This window comes from Phragmites australis, chromosome 6 (genome assembly GCF_958298935.1).
Source record: "Phragmites australis chromosome 6, lpPhrAust1.1, whole genome shotgun sequence".
NCBI classification, from domain to species: Eukaryota; Viridiplantae; Streptophyta; class Magnoliopsida; order Poales; family Poaceae; genus Phragmites; species Phragmites australis.
This window is the reverse complement of record NC_084926.1, coordinates 24,640,049-24,659,208: the sequence shown is the minus strand read 5'-3', so window position 1 is coordinate 24,659,208 and position 19,160 is coordinate 24,640,049. Positions and strand designations below refer to the sequence as shown.

General features: G+C 42.9%; 1 protein-coding gene and 1 pseudogene across 2 annotated transcripts; both read left to right on the top strand.

Moving 5' to 3' along the window:
• The first annotated feature begins 2,292 nt into the window (after positions 1-2,292).
• On the top strand, positions 2,293-5,299 carry LOC133922161 (uncharacterized). Of its 2 annotated transcripts, XR_009910400.1 has the most exons (3): positions 2,293-2,988; positions 5,055-5,149; positions 5,252-5,299. XR_009910400.1 is itself a non-coding variant. In XM_062367367.1 (2 exons), the coding sequence occupies exon 1, from the start codon at positions 2,369-2,371 to the stop codon at positions 2,975-2,977; it is 609 nt and encodes a 202-aa protein (XP_062223351.1). In that variant the 5' UTR covers positions 2,293-2,368; the 3' UTR covers positions 2,978-2,988; positions 5,055-5,299. The 2 variants fall into 2 exon arrangements, 1 of the variants encoding a protein (XP_062223351.1); XM_062367367.1 differs by having other exon boundaries at positions 5,055-5,299.
• Positions 5,300-17,557: 12,258 nt separating this feature from the next.
• On the top strand, positions 17,558-18,432 carry LOC133923090 (fasciclin-like arabinogalactan protein 14; annotated as a pseudogene).
• Positions 18,433-19,160: the final 728 nt, after the last annotated feature.

Genomic DNA, 19,160 nt, shown 5'->3' with positions numbered 1-19,160 from the left:
TCTCTCTCTCTCTCTCTCTCTCTCTCTAACGGTTAACCTCCCCTCGGGATGAGGTTTCCCAATCAAGACACAGTGGTGGGCCATGTCACTGACCACTCCCTGGGCAAAGCTCTTGTCCACCCAGGGCCCGAGTGGTACGACTAGGCCTGATCTCAACATGATGAAAAATAGTTCAGATCATCACATCCGTGAGGGAGCTTGGGGCTACTATCGATGTAAAGAGTATAGGGGTCCCCCACCGGGATGGCCCGCAACGGTCAGTTTTGAGCAGTACCCACTTTCGTTCTTTGACCCATGACCCCCGCGCGATCAATCGACGCCAACACGACCATGACCAGGGCCTCTACAGGGTTTCCCGTGACCATTCCTTACTGGTCGCGGGTTAAGTACTCATCTAGGCCAGTCAAACCTCATTTAATGCTGCTACTCACGCCGTTTTCCTTCCCCAGGTAGTCCACTCTGGCTGAGGCGGCATGGTCGGTGCAGAGTTATATTATCCCATCCCACAGACATTAATTGTTGCGGGACGGGCGCATAGATGTGACAGGAGGCGCAGCAGGCGCGCGTGAAAAGCCTACGACAGGGCAGGGCAGGCCGGGCGTGACAAAGGGGGTGCGACCGATGGACAGGATGGTCGTCGCAAGGACCCAGGGCAGGCACATCGAATGTAGGCTTGTAATGATTGCTTATATCGTTTCTCTAGGATAGGCATGTGTCTTCTTGTTAGGCCCACTTGTAAGACTTCTCCTCCTGAAATATAAAGGGGATATCTTCTGTAAAATAGAGAAGGAATGAAGAAGAATAGACAATATGTAGGGCTATTACCTCACGAGGGGTCTGAACCTGGATAACCTGGTGTTCTTGAGCAGCAAACACACACATTCCGTAGGCACACCCAGAGCGCCGATGACGCACCCACTGTCGAGCGTACCCCGGAATCATTGTCAGAGATTTACCCTCGACAACAACTATTATAATTAAATATTTAATAAATATTAAAAATAATAATAAATATTTACTAAATAACTATTACATAAACATTAAACAGCAGGAATCTCAAAATAATTAATAAATAATAAATTGCTATTAAAAATTATAATTAATATTTAAAGTTACATGCCATAATTATTTTACACATTAAATAAATTCACAGTACCCTATTAAATAATCAGATTAATCATATTACTCTACTTAATAAAATTAGTTGAATTAAACTAATTAATCCTATTAATCATATAACTCTAATAACTCTGATTAATTACATAAAGTCTCTAATTATACTGGTTAATAACATTCATACAATTATACTAAGCGAATAATCTAATTACACTAATTAATGGAATTCATGTTATTAAACTAAGTAAATAATTTAATTACACTAACTAATCAAATTCATATAATCAAACTAAGTAAATAAACTAAGTACTCTAGTTTTTAACTTAACATAATTACTACTACTAGTCTTAGTATTAATTAAATACGTAATCTAAGTACTTACTATAACTGAATAGAGCACTCTCGAAGTGTTCAACTCACATTGCTGCTCCTCGTGCTACTCCTCTCCTACTGCTCCTACTCTTCTCACGCTGCTGCTCCTCTCCTAACATTGTTCCTTCTCTTTTCGCATTGCTGCTCCTCAACTGAAGCCAACTCTCATTTTATAGCTCTAACTGCAAAAATGAGTGCAAGGAAAGCAATAGGACGTGACAATAGAAAAAGCAGCAGCACGCGACACATCAAAAGCAGCAGCACGCGACAACGACAGCAATACGCGACAAGAGAAAAATCATCAGCACGCGATGTAGCGAAAGCAATAACATCTAGACCCTTTTCGGCACCTCATATGCCGAATATAACACTGTGCATCATATTCAACACCTCATATGTCGAATACAATCGGTTTTCGACACCTCATATATCGAATACGGTGCACAACACCATATTCGGCATATAAAATACTGAAAACACCCGGGACCCCTTATTTGGTGCATGTACCGAAAACCCATTTTCGATGAATAGTATACCAAATACACATACTGTATTTGTAAATATGAACGTACTATCAATTTTTACAACATAAGTTTCATATATTACTTATTTTGTCAATACTGCCGTTTCCAAACAAGCCATAAGGTGGACGAATGTTGTGTCTAGGTGCTTTTGCGTACAATCCTTTTCAAATGCAATCGGAATTCCAGAATGTTTAAATAATTTTGGGTATTTTTGAGAATAACTAACGCTAGGGTCTGTTTGGAATTTCCAAAGAAAATTGTGGGACGGTGGTATTCAAAACTCGAAAGATGCTTGGCCCCAAAAGCCCCGAGCATCAAGCAAACCCTACCTCCGCTCCCCGTCCTCGCCGCAGAAAATGTCCGACCGCCGCCGCGACAAGGAGAAGCCCCGCGACCGCGACCGTGAAAGGGACCGAGACGTCGATCGCCATCGCGGCCGGGACCGGAGCGGGGATCGCGACCGCGACCGGGACCGGGACCGTGGTAGGGATCGCGACCGAGATCGGGACCGCCGCCCCGAGCGGGAGCGGAAGCGCTCCCGGTCCCGCTCCCCGTCGGCAGACCGAGATCGCTCCCACCGCCGCCACTCACACTCCCACCGCGGCCGGTCGTCCCCCTCCCCTGACGCCGGCCGCCACAAGCGCCGCCGCGAGGCGTCCCCCGGTGCCGCCGATCCCTACAAGGAAGACAAGAAGGCCGACCCTCCCGCGGGCGCCAAGGGCGGGGGCGGCGGAGGGGAGGCGGCCGCGGCCGCGGGGGGCGACGGGGACGGGGACATGGATTCGGAGGAGCTCGAGATGATGAAGATGATGGGCATCCCCGTCGGGTTCGACTCCACCAAGGGAAAGCACGTGCCCGACGCCGACGTCAGCGGCGTGCGCGCCGTCACCAAGCGGCAGCCGCGCCAGTACATGAACCGCCGCGGTGGGTTCAACCGGCCCCTGCCGCCCGAGCGCAACCGTTGAGGAGGGGAAAGGTCCGAATTTCTTTGCCCTTTTCTTGCTAGTCAAAATTACTTGAAATTTGCATTAATTGATTAGCTATGGCAACTCGATTCTGGATCCTACTGAAAAAAACATGAATCGTGGGTCTATTGGATTTTTTGTGTTGAATTGTTCTATGGTTTTCTGAACAAGGAAGTGTCTGTTTCGTGCGGTAATCTTCTCTTGTTAGGAATGTTTCTAATAAGTATTATAGACAATAAACAGGACTAAAATATATTTAACTTGATGGCTGGGTCCTGGGGAATGTATGGGCTGTAACTGTTTTGTGCCCTAATCATTGTATATGGATTGTGTGTTTTGGAGATATATAATTGGTAAAACTATGGATTACTGTGTTGTGGCGAAGTGAGCTACATTGAGTGCATAACGCTCAATTTACAGGGCAGACAATCCTTCATGAATGCCCAGAGCTTTCATACTAAGACCTCTTTGCTGTTCTTCATCTAGTTAGCCCCTCTAATAAGGTGAGCGAGGATTAGAAACGGTGGAGGATGAACTCATGGGCATATTGTTGAAGCTTGGCACCACAAAGAGGATGGAGGGAAATGATGGACGAATTGTGAACCATGGTAGTTAGTTTATTATTGTCTTAAAGTTTGAATTCGGCAAAAAAAAGTGCTCATTGATTATTTCTATAAATACAAGTACACTGGTGTAGAGTTGGGACCTAGAGATAGAGAGGAACCAACTCTGTCAAATATATATTCTTGGGATGATAGAGTCAGAAAGAATATTTGTCACTTTGGCTTATTATTTTTTAACTACTTAGTGGTCATTACCTGTTTTCTTTTCAACACCTGCTGCTCTTTTTCAATTTAATTTCAAAATTTCTAGATACTTCGTCGGGATATCTTATTTCATCACACCATTTTGGTAATCTTCCTTGTTACCTTATTGGTCATTTGAGGCACTGTTCACATTGGCAACCAAATAGGAAGAACCTTGTTTACTTTCTGTAGAAACATTTTGTTTGACTGTAGTTCTAACCTCTGAGAGTCTTAGGAAGATGCCTTTGCTGAAGCCCTTGGGGTCAGGGAGATGAGAACCGTATGTGTGTATCTGGAAGTAAACAACCATGCAGATTAATTTGCTACTGACTCTATATGGACATAGATGTGCGAGTATTCAAGTGCACTTGATCTAAGGATGGCACCGTGTTGATGTATGCAAATCATTTACCTACAACGTAGCATCAAGCTTGTTTTCATCACAAACTTGTCCTGAATACAAGTTAATTTGCTGTTAAAGTTAGTGGTATATTATGATATGATTAAATAATAACTGTACTTCCTCTAGCAAGTTACATGGAATAATTCCTGTATATCTTCCACCTCACCTACTGCCAAGCGCCTAGGTGGCACTAGGCACCAAGTTTTAAAACACATGGAAAAGATGTTCCACACCAGTATTTTTCTGTCCAAACCCTAAATGAATTTGTGTTATTGTGTATTGTTGGATTGAAATATGGATCATATCAACTCTGGTTTGGATTTTGCGCAATTATCATTTTGGATATCTATATTCTTATATGAAGCACACTAAACCAGTGTAGTAGTAGGCTTCGCTGCACAACTGATCTGATGAAAGATACAACCAAATTCTCTAGGGTAGTCGAATTCAGGATCTCTTGTGTGGATTAGATTATAACCCAAAATTGCTGTATCTGGTCCTAATATGAATGTGGAAACTGTAATGGATTTCGATTTGAATCCAAAGTGTCTTTAATGCAAAATCTTGTGTGGATCTGCATTTTTATCGTGTCTGAAGTTTTGGCAGATTATTGAGCATTTTGCTAAGTGCCACATTAGCTGGAAAACATCATATACATTTTTTTTTGCTTTAATACATTTCTTTTTCACTGTCATATTTATGTTTCACATCCTTGATGACTTACCGCAAGAGTTCATTGCTACGATCTTTGTTATGATGTTTTGCTTTAAGAAGTTACTGGCTTAGGTTGTTTCAGAAGTTAATTCGTTAGTTACTTCCCATTCAAGACTGTTAAGCTAATTTCTTTCTTTCTTTCTTTCTTTTGCAGGATCATGCTCAATACAAAGATGTTATGAATTATAATGTCGGGTTGCGGTAGACTTTGTTACTGGACAGAGTAGGAGATGAGCTGCTGCTGAGCATGTATAACCTTAATGCTTGTTACTTTGCAAAACTTTGTAGCCTATGATACCCTATTCTCCATTGTCCTTTTCTTTTGTCATCATTGTTCTGTCGACATTCCAGGGAAACATAATTTGGTGGCTCATTTTGAAATTATGGGTTTACAACTTACGTGATGTTTCTGGCTTTCTGCATGCAATTTGGTGAGCCCCAAGCAATGCTTGTGCAGTCCTTTGCTTCTCAACTACCTAAACTTACATTGTGTTTGTTTCTTAGTATTTTTTCCAGGTACACGCCACATGGATTGCCAAGTGAAACAGCTTTCTCTTTTAGTTGTATACTTTACCATGAAATTTTTTGGTAATAGTCGTGAATGATGCTGCACAACATTATAAATTTTGAAGATCTTCTGAGCTCTAGCAGAAATCTGAGTATCTTTTCTATCATTTATCCATAGGGCAACTCTGGTAACAATGTAAATGTAGGCTGTTGCATCAGATCCATTCTTAAGTATCTTGTACTCCCTCTCCGATCCCAAACATAAATCCATTTAGGTTTGTCCTAAGTCAAACTTTTTTAGCTTTTACCATCAATAGCTAAAAAATCATATAGATTGGCAACATAAGGCTGATGTTACTAGATTCATCATGAAAAATATATTCATAATATATAAATCTTTATATTTGAAATTATATATTTTTTATAGATATCATTAGTCAAAGTGACATATTGAAGACCATGTTGATATCCTAATAGACTAATATTTGGGATTGGAGGGAGTAGCATGGATTGACTGTTGGTGTGGAGCTTCTGCTAGTTTATCAGTTTACCGTGTGAAGTCATGATTGCCGAGTACCTTATGCTTGATGCTAGTATTCTAGATTTTCTGGTACTGTATGCGCATGGTTATTTCACATCTAAGATAATTAGTAGGTATGCGAAATGACCACAAATAGAAGAGGTGTGAAGTGATGGTACGCTTAAGCGTATGTGTTTTCCCTTGTTTTTTTGGGTTTGTGTGTTGGGGAAATAAAAGCTTGTATGCTGATGCTGCTATTTTGACACTTCACACTGGTTGCCATCTTCCGTTGTTCGGCAGTCAGCTCACTGGATTTTGTCCTGCTGTCTGTTTGAAACTGAAGAATTTCACAAGAGATTACATAGTGTCTGTTTCCCTAAGTTATCTCCTGACTACAGCTGTGCTAGACTGCCTGCGGCCATGCTTTAGGAGCACGTCTATCTGCATGGTGCATCCATTGCATTGCTGTTCAAGGATGGAAGAAACTTAAAGCCTCCTTTGTCACTTCTACTTCTGGCTTTTTTGCAGGTTAAAGCCACAGTACTCACATAATGTAGAATTCTGGACTAGCTTATAAAGAAGCAAGAAGCTGGAATTCAAGTGAGAAGTAGAAGCTGCATTGCACTAGCTTCTCATATAAGCTGGCTTTTGCAAAGGAATTGGTCTTTTTTTTTTCCTTTGGAAGTTTGCTTCATCATTTTTCAGTCTTTTGGTTAACACATTTGCCACGCTGCAAGCAACTGGAAATTTGACTCCATACAGCTGACATCGCTCCACGTGCTGTTGGCGAGCTTCGTGGTCGGGATGTGCTCTCTAGTGAATGCAAGTTTTGTATTTTTTGGTCATTGAGTCGACCTAAAACTTAGAAAAAAATTTAGAGATTAACTCTCATTTAATTAAGTTAAGAAAAAAATAAAGTAAGTAGTGACCTAAAACTATCTATTGTATCCATTTGTATCCCATTCCCCAGGTTTTGAGAGGAATTCTTGCGCCAGCAAGCTAGTTCGACAGGAATTCTTTGTGGTGGAGGCATCGACGGTTGGATCGAGAGACATCGATCGTAATTTTTTTGATTTTCAGTTGCTTGTCATTTAGCATAACCTTCTGTGGTTAATCCTGTTGGCATATCTTAGTGAACAGATAAGCTGTCGGCACAGACGGTAGGTCTGAAAATGTCCGACTTGTGTGATCATGAGTTGCAACTTTGTTGCCATACGACAGTTAAACTCGCGCCTTGGATGCTGTCCAAAAACAATTGTAATGGAGATAAGTGACATAGAAAGTTGAAGTACAAAAATGAATCGATTAGTTTTTTCATTAATCTTTGATGTACATTTATATACCATGTTAGTGGATATGTGTCCGTTGGGAGACACCTCTTTCCTGATGGGCATGTGCAACCACCAATGGCGATTATTGATAAAAACAATTGTAATAGTGATAAGTGACAGAGAGTTGAAGTAGAGAAATGAATCGATTAGTTTGTTTCATTAATCTTTGATGTATATTTATACCATGTGAGTGGACATGTGTGTGTTGGGAGATATCTCTTTCCTAACGGACATCTGCAACTGCCAATGGTGATTATTGATCATTTTTTATTTGTAACACTCCTCCTTAATTAATCTTATATACATTAAATTGAAGACTTCTCCAAAAACTCTGAGTGAAAAATATAAGGAGAATAATAATATGCTATTGAAAACTTCTTTAAAAACTTAGTAAAAAAATTAGGAAATATTGATATGTCATATATACTTGTATTGATATTATCTCATTAAAAATCTTATATGAGAAATCTTAATAGGAAAAATTTATAAAGGAAAAAAGTACAATATGTATGATCTGATTATGATAAACAAGTTATATTTTAGGAGTTAATTTTTCTTGAACTTTACAAATCTCAAATTCGTCTCATATCAATTCCTTTCCTTCAACATATATCTGGAATAAAAATGTTGGTAAAGATATTGTGAATAAATCTGCAAGATTATCATATGACTCTATTTCAATGTATATATCTCTCCATTTCTGTGCAATTCATGAAGATAAATTTATTTGGGGCAATATGCTTTGTGATATTGCTTGTTATATAACATATATGTATTTGAGCAATATAAGTAGCATTATCTTCATAGATAATGGTAGATAATTCTAATTAACCAATATCATAAGATTCTTGTATGTGGTTGACAATGATATGAAATCATACATATTCATGTGATGCTTCATATAATACAATTATTTCATAATGTATAGTGGAAGTAGCCATGAGAGTGTTTTGATGACTTCATCGAGAACATTGTTCCACCATATAAGAGTACAAAATCTATCTATGAGATGTCATTATAGGGATCAAATAAGTAGCAAGCATATGTATATCCAAACATACTAAGTTTTTTTTATAGAACATACAGTGATGTGAAATATCTGAGAATATTTTTTATTCATGTCCAATGACATTTTGTTAGAGCTGCACTATATATAGGTAGCAAGTTTTTTTTTAAATGCAATATCATACATGATGCTATTTGCATGATATATTAGCGCTCCAAATGTACTGAGATGTGAAACTTTAGGTCTAAATATCTCTTTATCATTATCCCGAGGTTTGAATGGATCATTATCCATATCAAGGGATTTTATGACTATAGATGTTTTGATGGATATGATTTATCCATATTGAATTTATCTAATAACTTTTGGATATAAGCAAACTAATATACATATTGAGGGAATATGCTTAGTTGTAGACCTAAGAAAGATTTAGTTTTACCCAAATGTTTCATATCAAATTCTGTCTTTAAGATGACTACGCGTTTCATGTATGTCTTGTGTATTTCTAATGATATTGAGATCATCTTTATACATTGAGATGATACAAATTTCAGTTGATGATTTCTTTATAAACACATAAATCTAACACATGATTTCTTTATAAACACATAAATCTAACATGTTATATTAGTTTGAAATCTAACACATGATCCTCATGCCAATCATAAGTAAACCAATAAAAGAAAATGATATAGGCAGACCAATCCAGTCAAAACTTAAAACAAAATGACACAGGCATACCAATCCAGTCAAGACTCTTATATTTTCCAATATAATTTTTAGTATAAAAAAGTTGCAGGTATGATTTTTAAAGTTACAGAGAAAAACTTTATCCTGAGAACATGTCCATTGGAGAAAAACATAACATGCACCCAGAATGTTGTAATCAATCATGTAACTTCTCTTTAGATTCACTCTTATTTTCACAGACACAACCAATCATGGAATAGAACAGAACAGTAGTACCTTTGAGCTTCTTGAAGACCCATTTTGCCTTCTCCTCCACAGTGCTCGAGAAACACTACAATAAAATTAAGATTGTTAGTTTGATTTCCAAATGCTGAATCAAATGAATTGCATCTAGAGTGTGGAGTCATAGTGGAAATTGAGAGCTTTGAAATGATCTGCATGGAAAAGAGGGCTAGTACAGTTAAATCAAAGAATGAACTTTTCCTTTATCAGTCCACTTGGAAATTTTGTAAAATAGTCTGAAATGAGTTAACCAAAGCAACATAGTTTTGCTGATCCGAGTAAAAAAGCATAGGAACGAATCTAACAATCAGAGCGACTATTATATGGAGAAGTCCCCCTTAAAAAAATTATATGGAGATAGACATAAATCTAACATACATTTTCAATCAGCTGCAATTTTTGCACTAAAAAACCAGCTTAAAGTGACACTCTCACATGAATGGGCGCAACAAGATTAATTCCCTTGTTTTCTAATATACGAGCAAGTTAATTTCCCAATATATTGCAGGTTATGATTTTTAACATGATTGGCCAATAAACTGCTTGAAACCACAATATGTCATGAGGTACATGCACAACAATTCATCACAAACCATAATATACCGGATAAATTACAAAACACAAGAAATCCATCTAATATTTTTTGCTTGTAAAATGAACATCAAAATCAATGCCTACAACAATATCAATGGTGGGGAAAAGTAGCAAGATACTCAAAGCAGTAAACAAATAGAGAGAGGTTTAGATGAGCCAATTTCGATTCTTACCCTTCTTCACTCCTTTGAGGTTAGGTGTTAATCTCCTCCTCCCTCTGTTTCCTGTTCACTTCCTTTGAATGCTCTGGCTCTGAATGGTTAGAATACATGAGAGTCGAGAGGAGAGTATAGTAGAGAAAGAAAAGAGTAAGAGAAGGAAAAAAAAAATAGGTGCGGCAAGGAGAGGCCACACCTAATTTGTAGAGGTTAAAGACATAACCATCCTCCACGATTGAGGTTGCCATGAACAACTGAGCATGCCATCGAGGTGGGCACTTATCGCTGGAGCTCGGCATGTGTTCGGTTATTGACCATGTAGTAGTGTCGCCTCCCTCTTACCGAGATGTGGATGACGTGGGTGGGACCTGGACCTCGTCGCCCATCCCCTCCCCAACGCAACCGACTGCCATGAGATCCACGAAAATGCGGATAGGGAATGGCGGCGGCAGCCATCGACGCGGGTTGGATAGAGGCGCAAACCTGTCCTAGCAGCAGCTATGGCGGTGGCCATGGCGCGCAGATAACACGAGCAGCGGACGGCGTGCATGGGAGCTGCAGTCGGAAGGGGACACGACGACGGGCATGGGAGCTGCAGAGGATGTGAGGCAGCTACAGCGCATCCGTGGGAGGGTTGGTGGGCAACTGCGGCGGAGGGGCTCGGTGCACGTCCGTGGGAGGACTGGCATGCGTCTGTGTTGCGAGGGTTTGAAGGACTTAGAGTGGTGGCGTGGCAAGTTGGGCCTAACGGCTCGGTTTCCAAAATTTTGGCCCGAGCACAGATGATGACGAGGTGTGAAATGAAGGGCTACAACACGTGAAGCACGACGGAAGTTGTGGTTTAAAGGAGCAGAGATATTCGGGCAACATGTAATTTTTATAAAAATTAGGGTTTTATTGCAAAATTGTGCCAGTTATATAGGTTGGGGCAGGCAGCCGCCGCTGTTTGGGTTGCGCCGCTGCTTTAAGGGTGACGCCCCATGAGACGCTGATGGCGCGCCACTGGGGTCGGGCCGACCGTCGTCGGCCTGGCAGTGCGCCCCCAAGTGGCACCACCGGCAGCCACCGTAGGAAGGGCCTCCGCCGGACTACTGGTGTCGGTGTGCCCGAACGTGCATGGCACGTGGTTGGATGCCGCCTTGCGGACGGGCGCCGCCGTAGTTGAGGCCGTGTGGCTGGCCATGGAGAAGGCCCCTACCGGAGGGGGAGCCATGTGGTTGGTCTTCGCCGTGCGCCGCTGTGGAGGGCGCTCAGCCGGGGGCTGGTGCGCCACCATGGAGGGTGCTCAGCCGGGGGCTGGTGTGCCACCGACGTGGATGTGAGAGTGCCAGGAGGATGGCTCTGCCGCTATGGTGGAGGAACCATGCCACACTTGATGTGAGGAGATCCTCGGGCTTGCTTTGATGTTTACTGCCACCGCCGCTGATGTGGTGAGGAGGCCGAGGGCGTCATGGAGCAGAGCCCCGATGTGTTGGTGCTGGTTAGACCATATCCAACCATATTCCTTTCATTTCATTCTCTTCCCGACTCCCTTCCCTATTCTCATTCCCTTTATTTTCTCTCATCTCCAACAACTTCCTTTCGAGGGGAATCGCGAAGGGAAAAGAGAGAGAATCCTGTCTTGAAGAGAATAATTTTGGGAATCCCTTCATGACGGGAACCATGAAGGAAAACCGTTGGAACACTGAAGGGAACGAAAATTCCTTCACGACGGGATTTTCATCCCGAAGGGAAGCCATTGGTCGTGGTCTTATGGTTCGTTTGGTTGCTGGGTGCGGCATGGCCAGGCCCCGCACATGCAGCATGCGGCTATTTGGTTGTTTGGACGCGGGTTGGCCTGGAGCGTGAGTGCAGTGAGAGGCTATTTGGTTGGCTGCGCCCTAGCACCAGCTAGTCCACGCCGATGAAAAACATTATATCTGCCTAGCTCCGCGAAAATAGATTTCATCTGTGTTTCTCTAGCCAAGCTGATGGGAGCCAAGACAACCCTGATGCATGCACGGGGCCAGGCAACCAAATAGCCCCTCATGTCATTGACATCAAGAGCAAATTGTGTTATCGGTCGGTGCCGTCATCGCGGCGTTGTGGATCTGGAAGGTGCCTGTTGTCGCCTTGTTGCCCCTATCACCTCCTCCATTGTGTGTGTTCTTATGTGCTCCTATTTTGGCCTTTGGTGTATAGCGAATTGGAGAGCTCATGCTGATAATGTTGAAGAACAATTGTAATAGAGACAAGTGACAGAGAGTAGAAGTAGAGAAATGAATCGATTAGTTCTTTCATTAATCTTTGATGTATATTTATACTATGAGAAAACACCTCTTTCCAAATGGATTTCATAAAGGGAGACATCTCTTTCCTAACGGATATGTGCAACCGCTAATGACGCTATTGATCACTTTTATGTTCCTAACACAAATTGTAGTGGACGTTACTGTTTTACCATGCATTTTTATTTCTCAATACAAGGAAAAGTAACTTGCATCTAGATTTGTACTATCAGTATAATATTACACATTTACATCTGTTACACGCTTTCAGCATATTAGTATACTACCATTACACATCTAGTTCGTCACGTATTCACCTTGAGTTGTTCACATCCAGCTCTTCATCGCCCTGCCCAAGTGGAACCTCAACGGCATGCAGCCTTCGAAGTCAGCAGTCTCCGAGCCGTGCCCCGCTCCCGGCTTGCGCCGCCGCCAGCCGTGCCGACCAGCGATCCGGGCGCTCTGCATCGCCGGCGACGGGCACAGCGGCGGTACGGCGTCCAGCCTCGCCGAAGAGCTCTTGGGCTTTCCCGGCTCGTCCTCCCACTCGAAGGGGACCCTCCCGGTCGCCGGGCAGTAGACCCTGCAAGACATCCCCAGCTCGTCGCTGCCGGAGGCATGTAGCAGGCGAGCAGACCGTGAGACGGCGGTGTCCATCTCCATGGCTTTCGTCTCTGGCTTCTGCTGATGCTCCATTTGGATTGTGATTTGTGACACAAGTGCTGTGTTTCTTAGGGCAAGGCTGCATAACACGAGAAGTTATAGAGCTAGTGTCGTCGATGATGTGTTATCGAAGGCTGCTTTTTGTAGGTCAAACGCTTGGGTTTAGGGGCACGCGTTTTGTAGAGGGATCGTCTGATGTCAAATGGAGGGAGCAGGCTTTTCTTGGTGCTTTGGTTTGAAGATCACGGCGAGGAAAATCAGTAGCCATGGCCGGCGGTTTCACGGCAGTTACTGTTGTGTAAAGCATCGGAGGAGTGGCAGCCACAGTGCTTGCTTTGGGTTATTAAATAGTTTTTTAAGAAATACATTATTTGTTTTGAGGGGGATTAATAGCTAATTACTGGGACTAAATTGGGCGGTGGACAAGTTGCTTAGAAGGTTTGAAAATTTAGCAGGTTGCCCGTAGTCAGGTAGGTCTTGAAGGGAGCAACGGAGGCAAGGCAAGGAGATATGCGGTGCATCATCGGTCCTCCAGTTGCGTACATGGATGAAGAAACGACAGAGTCAACTGCAGAGCAGTCAATAGGGTTACAGAATGCGCATTTTGCTTGAGCCTTCCCCATTGTAATCCTGCGATTGCCAAGGAACAAGTGTAATCTTCCGAAAAACTATCCCTTTAAGCACTCTTGTACGCATACCACCGCTTGTTGGTAGTAGATGCAACGCTACCGCGTAGTTTCATGAACGAATTGGGTAAAATTTATTTGAATTCAAAGCAAAATTTCTGGCATCAAGACACGTCGCCTGCAAAATCTTGAGTAACTAGGTGTGGTGCCCTACACCAGAATAATATATTAGTGACAGGTGATAACCGTCATTAGTGACGGTTACGGCGCCCGTCACTCTTATTGCGTCACTGGTGATAAAATATTAGTGATAGATTGGGACCTATCACTAATGACAATCACCAGTGACGGATCATAATTAAAACCTATCACTAAAATGCATCTCTTATGATCTGAGCAGATCTGTTGCCCGTCACTGTAACCATCATTAATGACGAGTGTATGTATCACCTGTCACTAATTATCAATCACCAGTGACGGGTAGCTTTCCAACCTGTCTCTAGGACTCGGTCATTAGTGATAGGTGATAACAACAATCCGTCACTAGTGACCGAGTCATCAGTGACGGGTTGTTACCACCCGTTATTGATTACTGAGTCATTAGTGAGGCATTTTCCTCCGATAAGTTGAGGTACTTTTGCTAAGTAGTAATAAAGAGTGTAAACTCCTTAATACTACGAGGGTAGATTTTCAACCCGTCTCTGAGGCTCAATCATTAGTGACGGGTGTATTTACCACCCGTCACTAATTATCTAGAACCAGTGACGGCTAGCTACAACCCGTCACTGGTGTTATGAGTCATTAGTGACATGTATCTTTTCAACTCGTCTCTAATGACTAATTTCCAAAGATGGGTTGAAAAGCTACACGTCACTGGGACTCAGTCATCAATGATGGGTGAATTTACCACCTGTCACCAATAGTCTCATCCCCCGAAGAGATTTACCTTTTTTCTAGCTACATCCTGAAGCCATGTCAGGATTTAGCAGCCATCTTCTCTTGCAAATAAGACACATCCAAATACATTCATGCTATAATCACCATTCATTTCAAGATATATACCCACATTGTAGGGACCAAGTCATGAGATATGTAACCACAATTATATAATCAAAAGTCCTTAAAACGTACAACGGCGCAAGTCCACATCAAAAGCTCCAATTACATAAGTCGAAAGTGCAACATTGAATTACATAAGTCGAAAGTGCAACAACATATTACATCAAGGTAGTTACAAATTACATAAGTCGAAAGTGCAACAAAAAATTACATAAGTCAGAGCCCTACCTCCCTACAATAGAACTCACCTTTCGAAGAGACGACTTCGGTCATTAAGAACAAAGCGATCCGTGCTCGAATGTTGGAGAGTGCAGACTCCTCGATGTTGCCGTCTAGTAAGCCGAATTCCTACTGAATAAAAGTAGTTATGGAAAAATGCAATTAGCGTGAGCAAAATAATTTTATCACCAGATATTTGTAATGAATAAAAGTATGAAAAGACTATGCAATTATCTAACATGTAGGGACTTTATATCCTTTGCTCCCATGAATAGAAGCATGTGACATACAACGTAGAATTCGCAGGAGTTGTCCGGTGGTTGTTGGTGACACTGGAGAGGGAAAAAACTATCAGTTCGAAAGAAAAAAAATGTAGTAGTAGAGTATTTGCAAATATGTCTGCTAGCACTTACCGTGAAGGCGATCTTATGTGTCAGCGTGTGGGGCTCCTTCAATTGTACTTTGGATCACAGCGCATATACATATCAAAAGCCCTACATGCGAAGAGGGATCCAATAGTCAATATTTGGTGTAAGTTTGAAAAGTTCAATATGTAACCTAAGTCATGAAGAGCTTACTCGTCGAGGATTTATTTGATGAAAGTATAGTCACGTTGTCCCCGTTTGCCGTTAGGTCCCACCACTTGTCTTGATGAATCGAGGTACTAGATCAAGTTCCACTTGAGGGCAATGACCAGTAAGATTTGATGGCCATCCATGTTGTGTGCGGCCATCAGGTAGTCCCTCTTCGAAATGTAGCTCATTTCCCTAGCCACATATTCCATAATGAATTTCCTTTGTTGTTCCATCAAAGAAATTGTCAAATTTTGGGGGTCAAGGAATCCGAAGGGCTCCTTTTTCCTCATTTCTTGTATCAAGTATCTATATATAAGAATTAATTAGATTGGAGAATTTAGTGGTAATAATTAATGAACGTCTAGTTTGAAAGGGCTTACAATGTAAAGCATCGTAATAACCCCATGTCCAGGCCATCGCGATTGAAGATGTCGTATAAGTCATTGAAGCCCACGAGGAAGTAGCCGTCCCTAGTCAATAAGTGATGATTTTGGTAATATAAGACAATGAAAACCTTCTTCTCTCTACAATCTTGCAGGTAGTAGTTATGCAACTCAACACAATGTTGTCCCGCCCGCCAAAGTGGATTTGCCGGCAACAAGGCTTCCCAAGCTTGAATTTTAGGTTTTCCTTAGTCCAAGCTTCCCCTATCCAACGCTTCTCGGCGATTGAGTCCTTACTAGAGGACTTAGATTTCTTCAGCAGCTACTTCTTAGACCCTAGCCTGAACTTTTTCTTCTTCTCTGGACTACCCTCAGGTTACTTACTTGTAGATGGCGGAGTGGGCAAGGCTTCTGCTTCTTCTGTATGCTGCCCTCAGGTTGCTTAACTATAGATAGTGGAGTGGACAAAGACGACACAACTAGCGCATCTCGATGTTGAGGTTGGGGTAGGGAACTTGAATGTCCAAGCGGATCGCTCCTAGATACTGTGTGGACTTTGACGAAATACTTTGAGGAGGAGCGTATGGGACCGATTGGATCTTACTATTACCTCCATTCTGAAATAGATGTCATCTTAGAATACGTGCAGTCAAACTTTAGAAACTTTGATCACTAATATACACAGAACTATTAGGATTTGACACATGAAAATGATAGTAATGAATGTGTTATGAAAAATATTTTAATATCATCTAATTTTTATCATTTTTTACTAAGAGATAGTTGTCAAAAATAATAATCAAACATGGTTGTTAAAGACCGTATCGATATCCCAAAAGACAAATAAAAGAGAACAGGGGCAGTATACCTTCAACAAGTTGGTGTTCCTCTTTTAAAAAAGAAACGTTGCGCCATTGAGTAGTGGTGGTGAAATATGATCACTATCCTATTTTACTAGCAATGAAACAAATTGAGCTAAGCCAGGTTATTCCCTCATGTGGTCACTCGTTTCAATATGAGATGATGTGGGCAACATCATAAGAGTTTACGTCCAGTTGTGAAACAAATTTAGAGATATCGTGTGTCATGTAACAATGCCGGGGAAGTAAATAATAAACTGTCCCCACTCTCGTCTGCTTTGAGGGAGTGGAGTTATACGTCGTTTGAAGTTGTGTAGAGAGAGTTCTAGGAGTTGCGAAGGAATGTCGAGCAAGTGCATGTTGACCCTGCTCACTCTTGTCTGACAGAGGAGGAGAAGCTATTGGAGCATTTACAGGTGCGGCTTGTATTTGTATCAGTCAAAACAGTTTGAATTCATTTGAATTTGGAAAAATTAGGACAAACTTTGTGAGTTCTAACGTTCCATTCAAATTTCGTTCAGTTTGGTCAAAATTCAGCCCGAAATTGAACTAATTTATAATGGATATGATCGGTTACCAGTCTAGCAAGAGGACTGTCCTGAACAGGCCATGTCTGGGTGACGAGATTATTCTTGAAACTGATCGGGCTTTTCTTGGAACCGGCGGCCCTGAGAGATGTTCAGCTTTTGGGCAACTGATGAGTGACAGATACCCAGTGAAACATTCTGACCGTTCAAGCATCCCTACCGTCGAGCAGCCTTGAAGCTTGTCACCCAGACATGCGGATGCGGAGCCCCAAGTTTAGCGTCACCACTCTCCGGCCAGCATGCACGTCCAAGTTTAGCGCACTCGCCACACACCCTCTATATTACCATCTCATTCTCCAGTCTCCACAAACTCCGGCGAAGCCACCAGCCATGGCTTCACATGGACCCACCGTCGTTGGCCTCGCCTCGTTGGCGGAAGCCTCCAACATCACCAGGATACTCGGCGAGTTCTCCGATTTCTCCAACTTTAACGACCTCCTCTCGCAGACGAAGCTCGCCGACGAGATTAACCGCCGGCAGATCATCACCGTGCTCGCCGTCGACAACAGCGCCGTGAGCGCCATCTCCTCCCTCCCCTCCGACGTCCAAGCCGAAGGTGCTCGCCATGCACGTCATCCTCGATTACTACGACACGGCCAAGCTCGATCGGGGCCATCAAGAACAAGTCCGCCATGCTGACAACGCTGTTCCAGTACTCCAGCCAGGCCACTGACCGCATGGGCTTCATCAACTACATCAAGCGCGCCGACGGCGTCATGGTGTTCGGCTCCGCCGAGCCCGGCGCGCAGGTGACCTCCCAGATGGTGAAGTCCGTCGCCTCTCGCCCGTACAACATCTCCTTGCTGCAGGTCAGCGCCGCCATCGTGCCTCTAGGAATCGGCGCCGCGGACTACGACAAGGCCGGCGCGCCCCCGCCGCGCGCCCCGGGTAAGGCCACGACGCCCGCGCCGGCCCCGGCGCCCGTGCCAGCGAAGGGCAAGAAAAGAGCTCCTCCGCCCAAGGCTGAGGCCCCCCCTCTGGGCCCGTACGACAACGACGGCAGCGCGGACGCACCTGCCGATGCGCCTAGCCCGGCGGCGGACTCTCCCAGTGCGGACGGCCCTGCAGGGGTCGACGCACCAGCGCATGAGAAGAGCAGCGGCGACGTCGCGGACGCGCCCGAAGGGTCCGCCGCCGGCAAGGTGGTGGCCACCAGTGCGGGTCTTGGGATCGTGGCGCTTCTGACGATGGTCATTTGGCTGTGATTGATGCTGGAAATTAGAAGGGAGCGTTTATAGTTAGGGATTGGCAGTGCGCGCTCCTCCCTGTTCGACGTACGTAACACTTCCTAGCGCTTAGGCCAGACTGATTTTTTTCTGGCTTTTTTTAGAAAAGACCCGAAGTTATTGAAACGTTGATTTTTTTCTCCAGCTCTGGTGATTTTTGGCTGGTTGAGAAACTGTTGTTATTGAAATGAAGTGAGTCTAAGAAGCAGGTTAGGTCCTTTTTGAATAGGTTGTGGCTTTAGAGTTTTTGAAAAAAAACTCTGCTTAAAAAAGCGGTTATGCCTATTGAATTTTGGTTATTAGCTTTTATAATAAATTTTTTTAGCATCTCAGCACATCAAAAGCCAGAGAAGTTACTCTCAGCCTGCTTCTCAAACTTAGTTCATTTCAGCCATAATCACTTTCTTAGTCAACCAAAAGCTACATGAAGCCGGAGCTAAAAGTCAGTCATTTGAATAGTTTCTGCCTTTATTTCTAATAAAAGCCAGAAAAAAATCCAAAGAGGGCTAGAGAGGAGCTCTTCTGACTTTTCGTATCCTAAGAAGTTAAAAATTTATTATAAAAAAAAAACAACCAAAATTCAACAACCACGGTCGATTACTCAGATAGAGTTTTTTTTTCCCTAAAAGATATAAAACCACAGCTTATCCAAATGAGGCATTAGTTGAAGGGAATCGAGTACGTCCTAAGAGGGGGTGAATTAGGAT

What these genes read in the sequence shown, in the direction of transcription:
- LOC133922161 (XM_062367367.1), top strand. Translation starts at nt 2,369, where the DNA reads ATGTCCGACCGCCGCCGCGACAAGGAGAAGCCCCGCGACCGCGACCGT.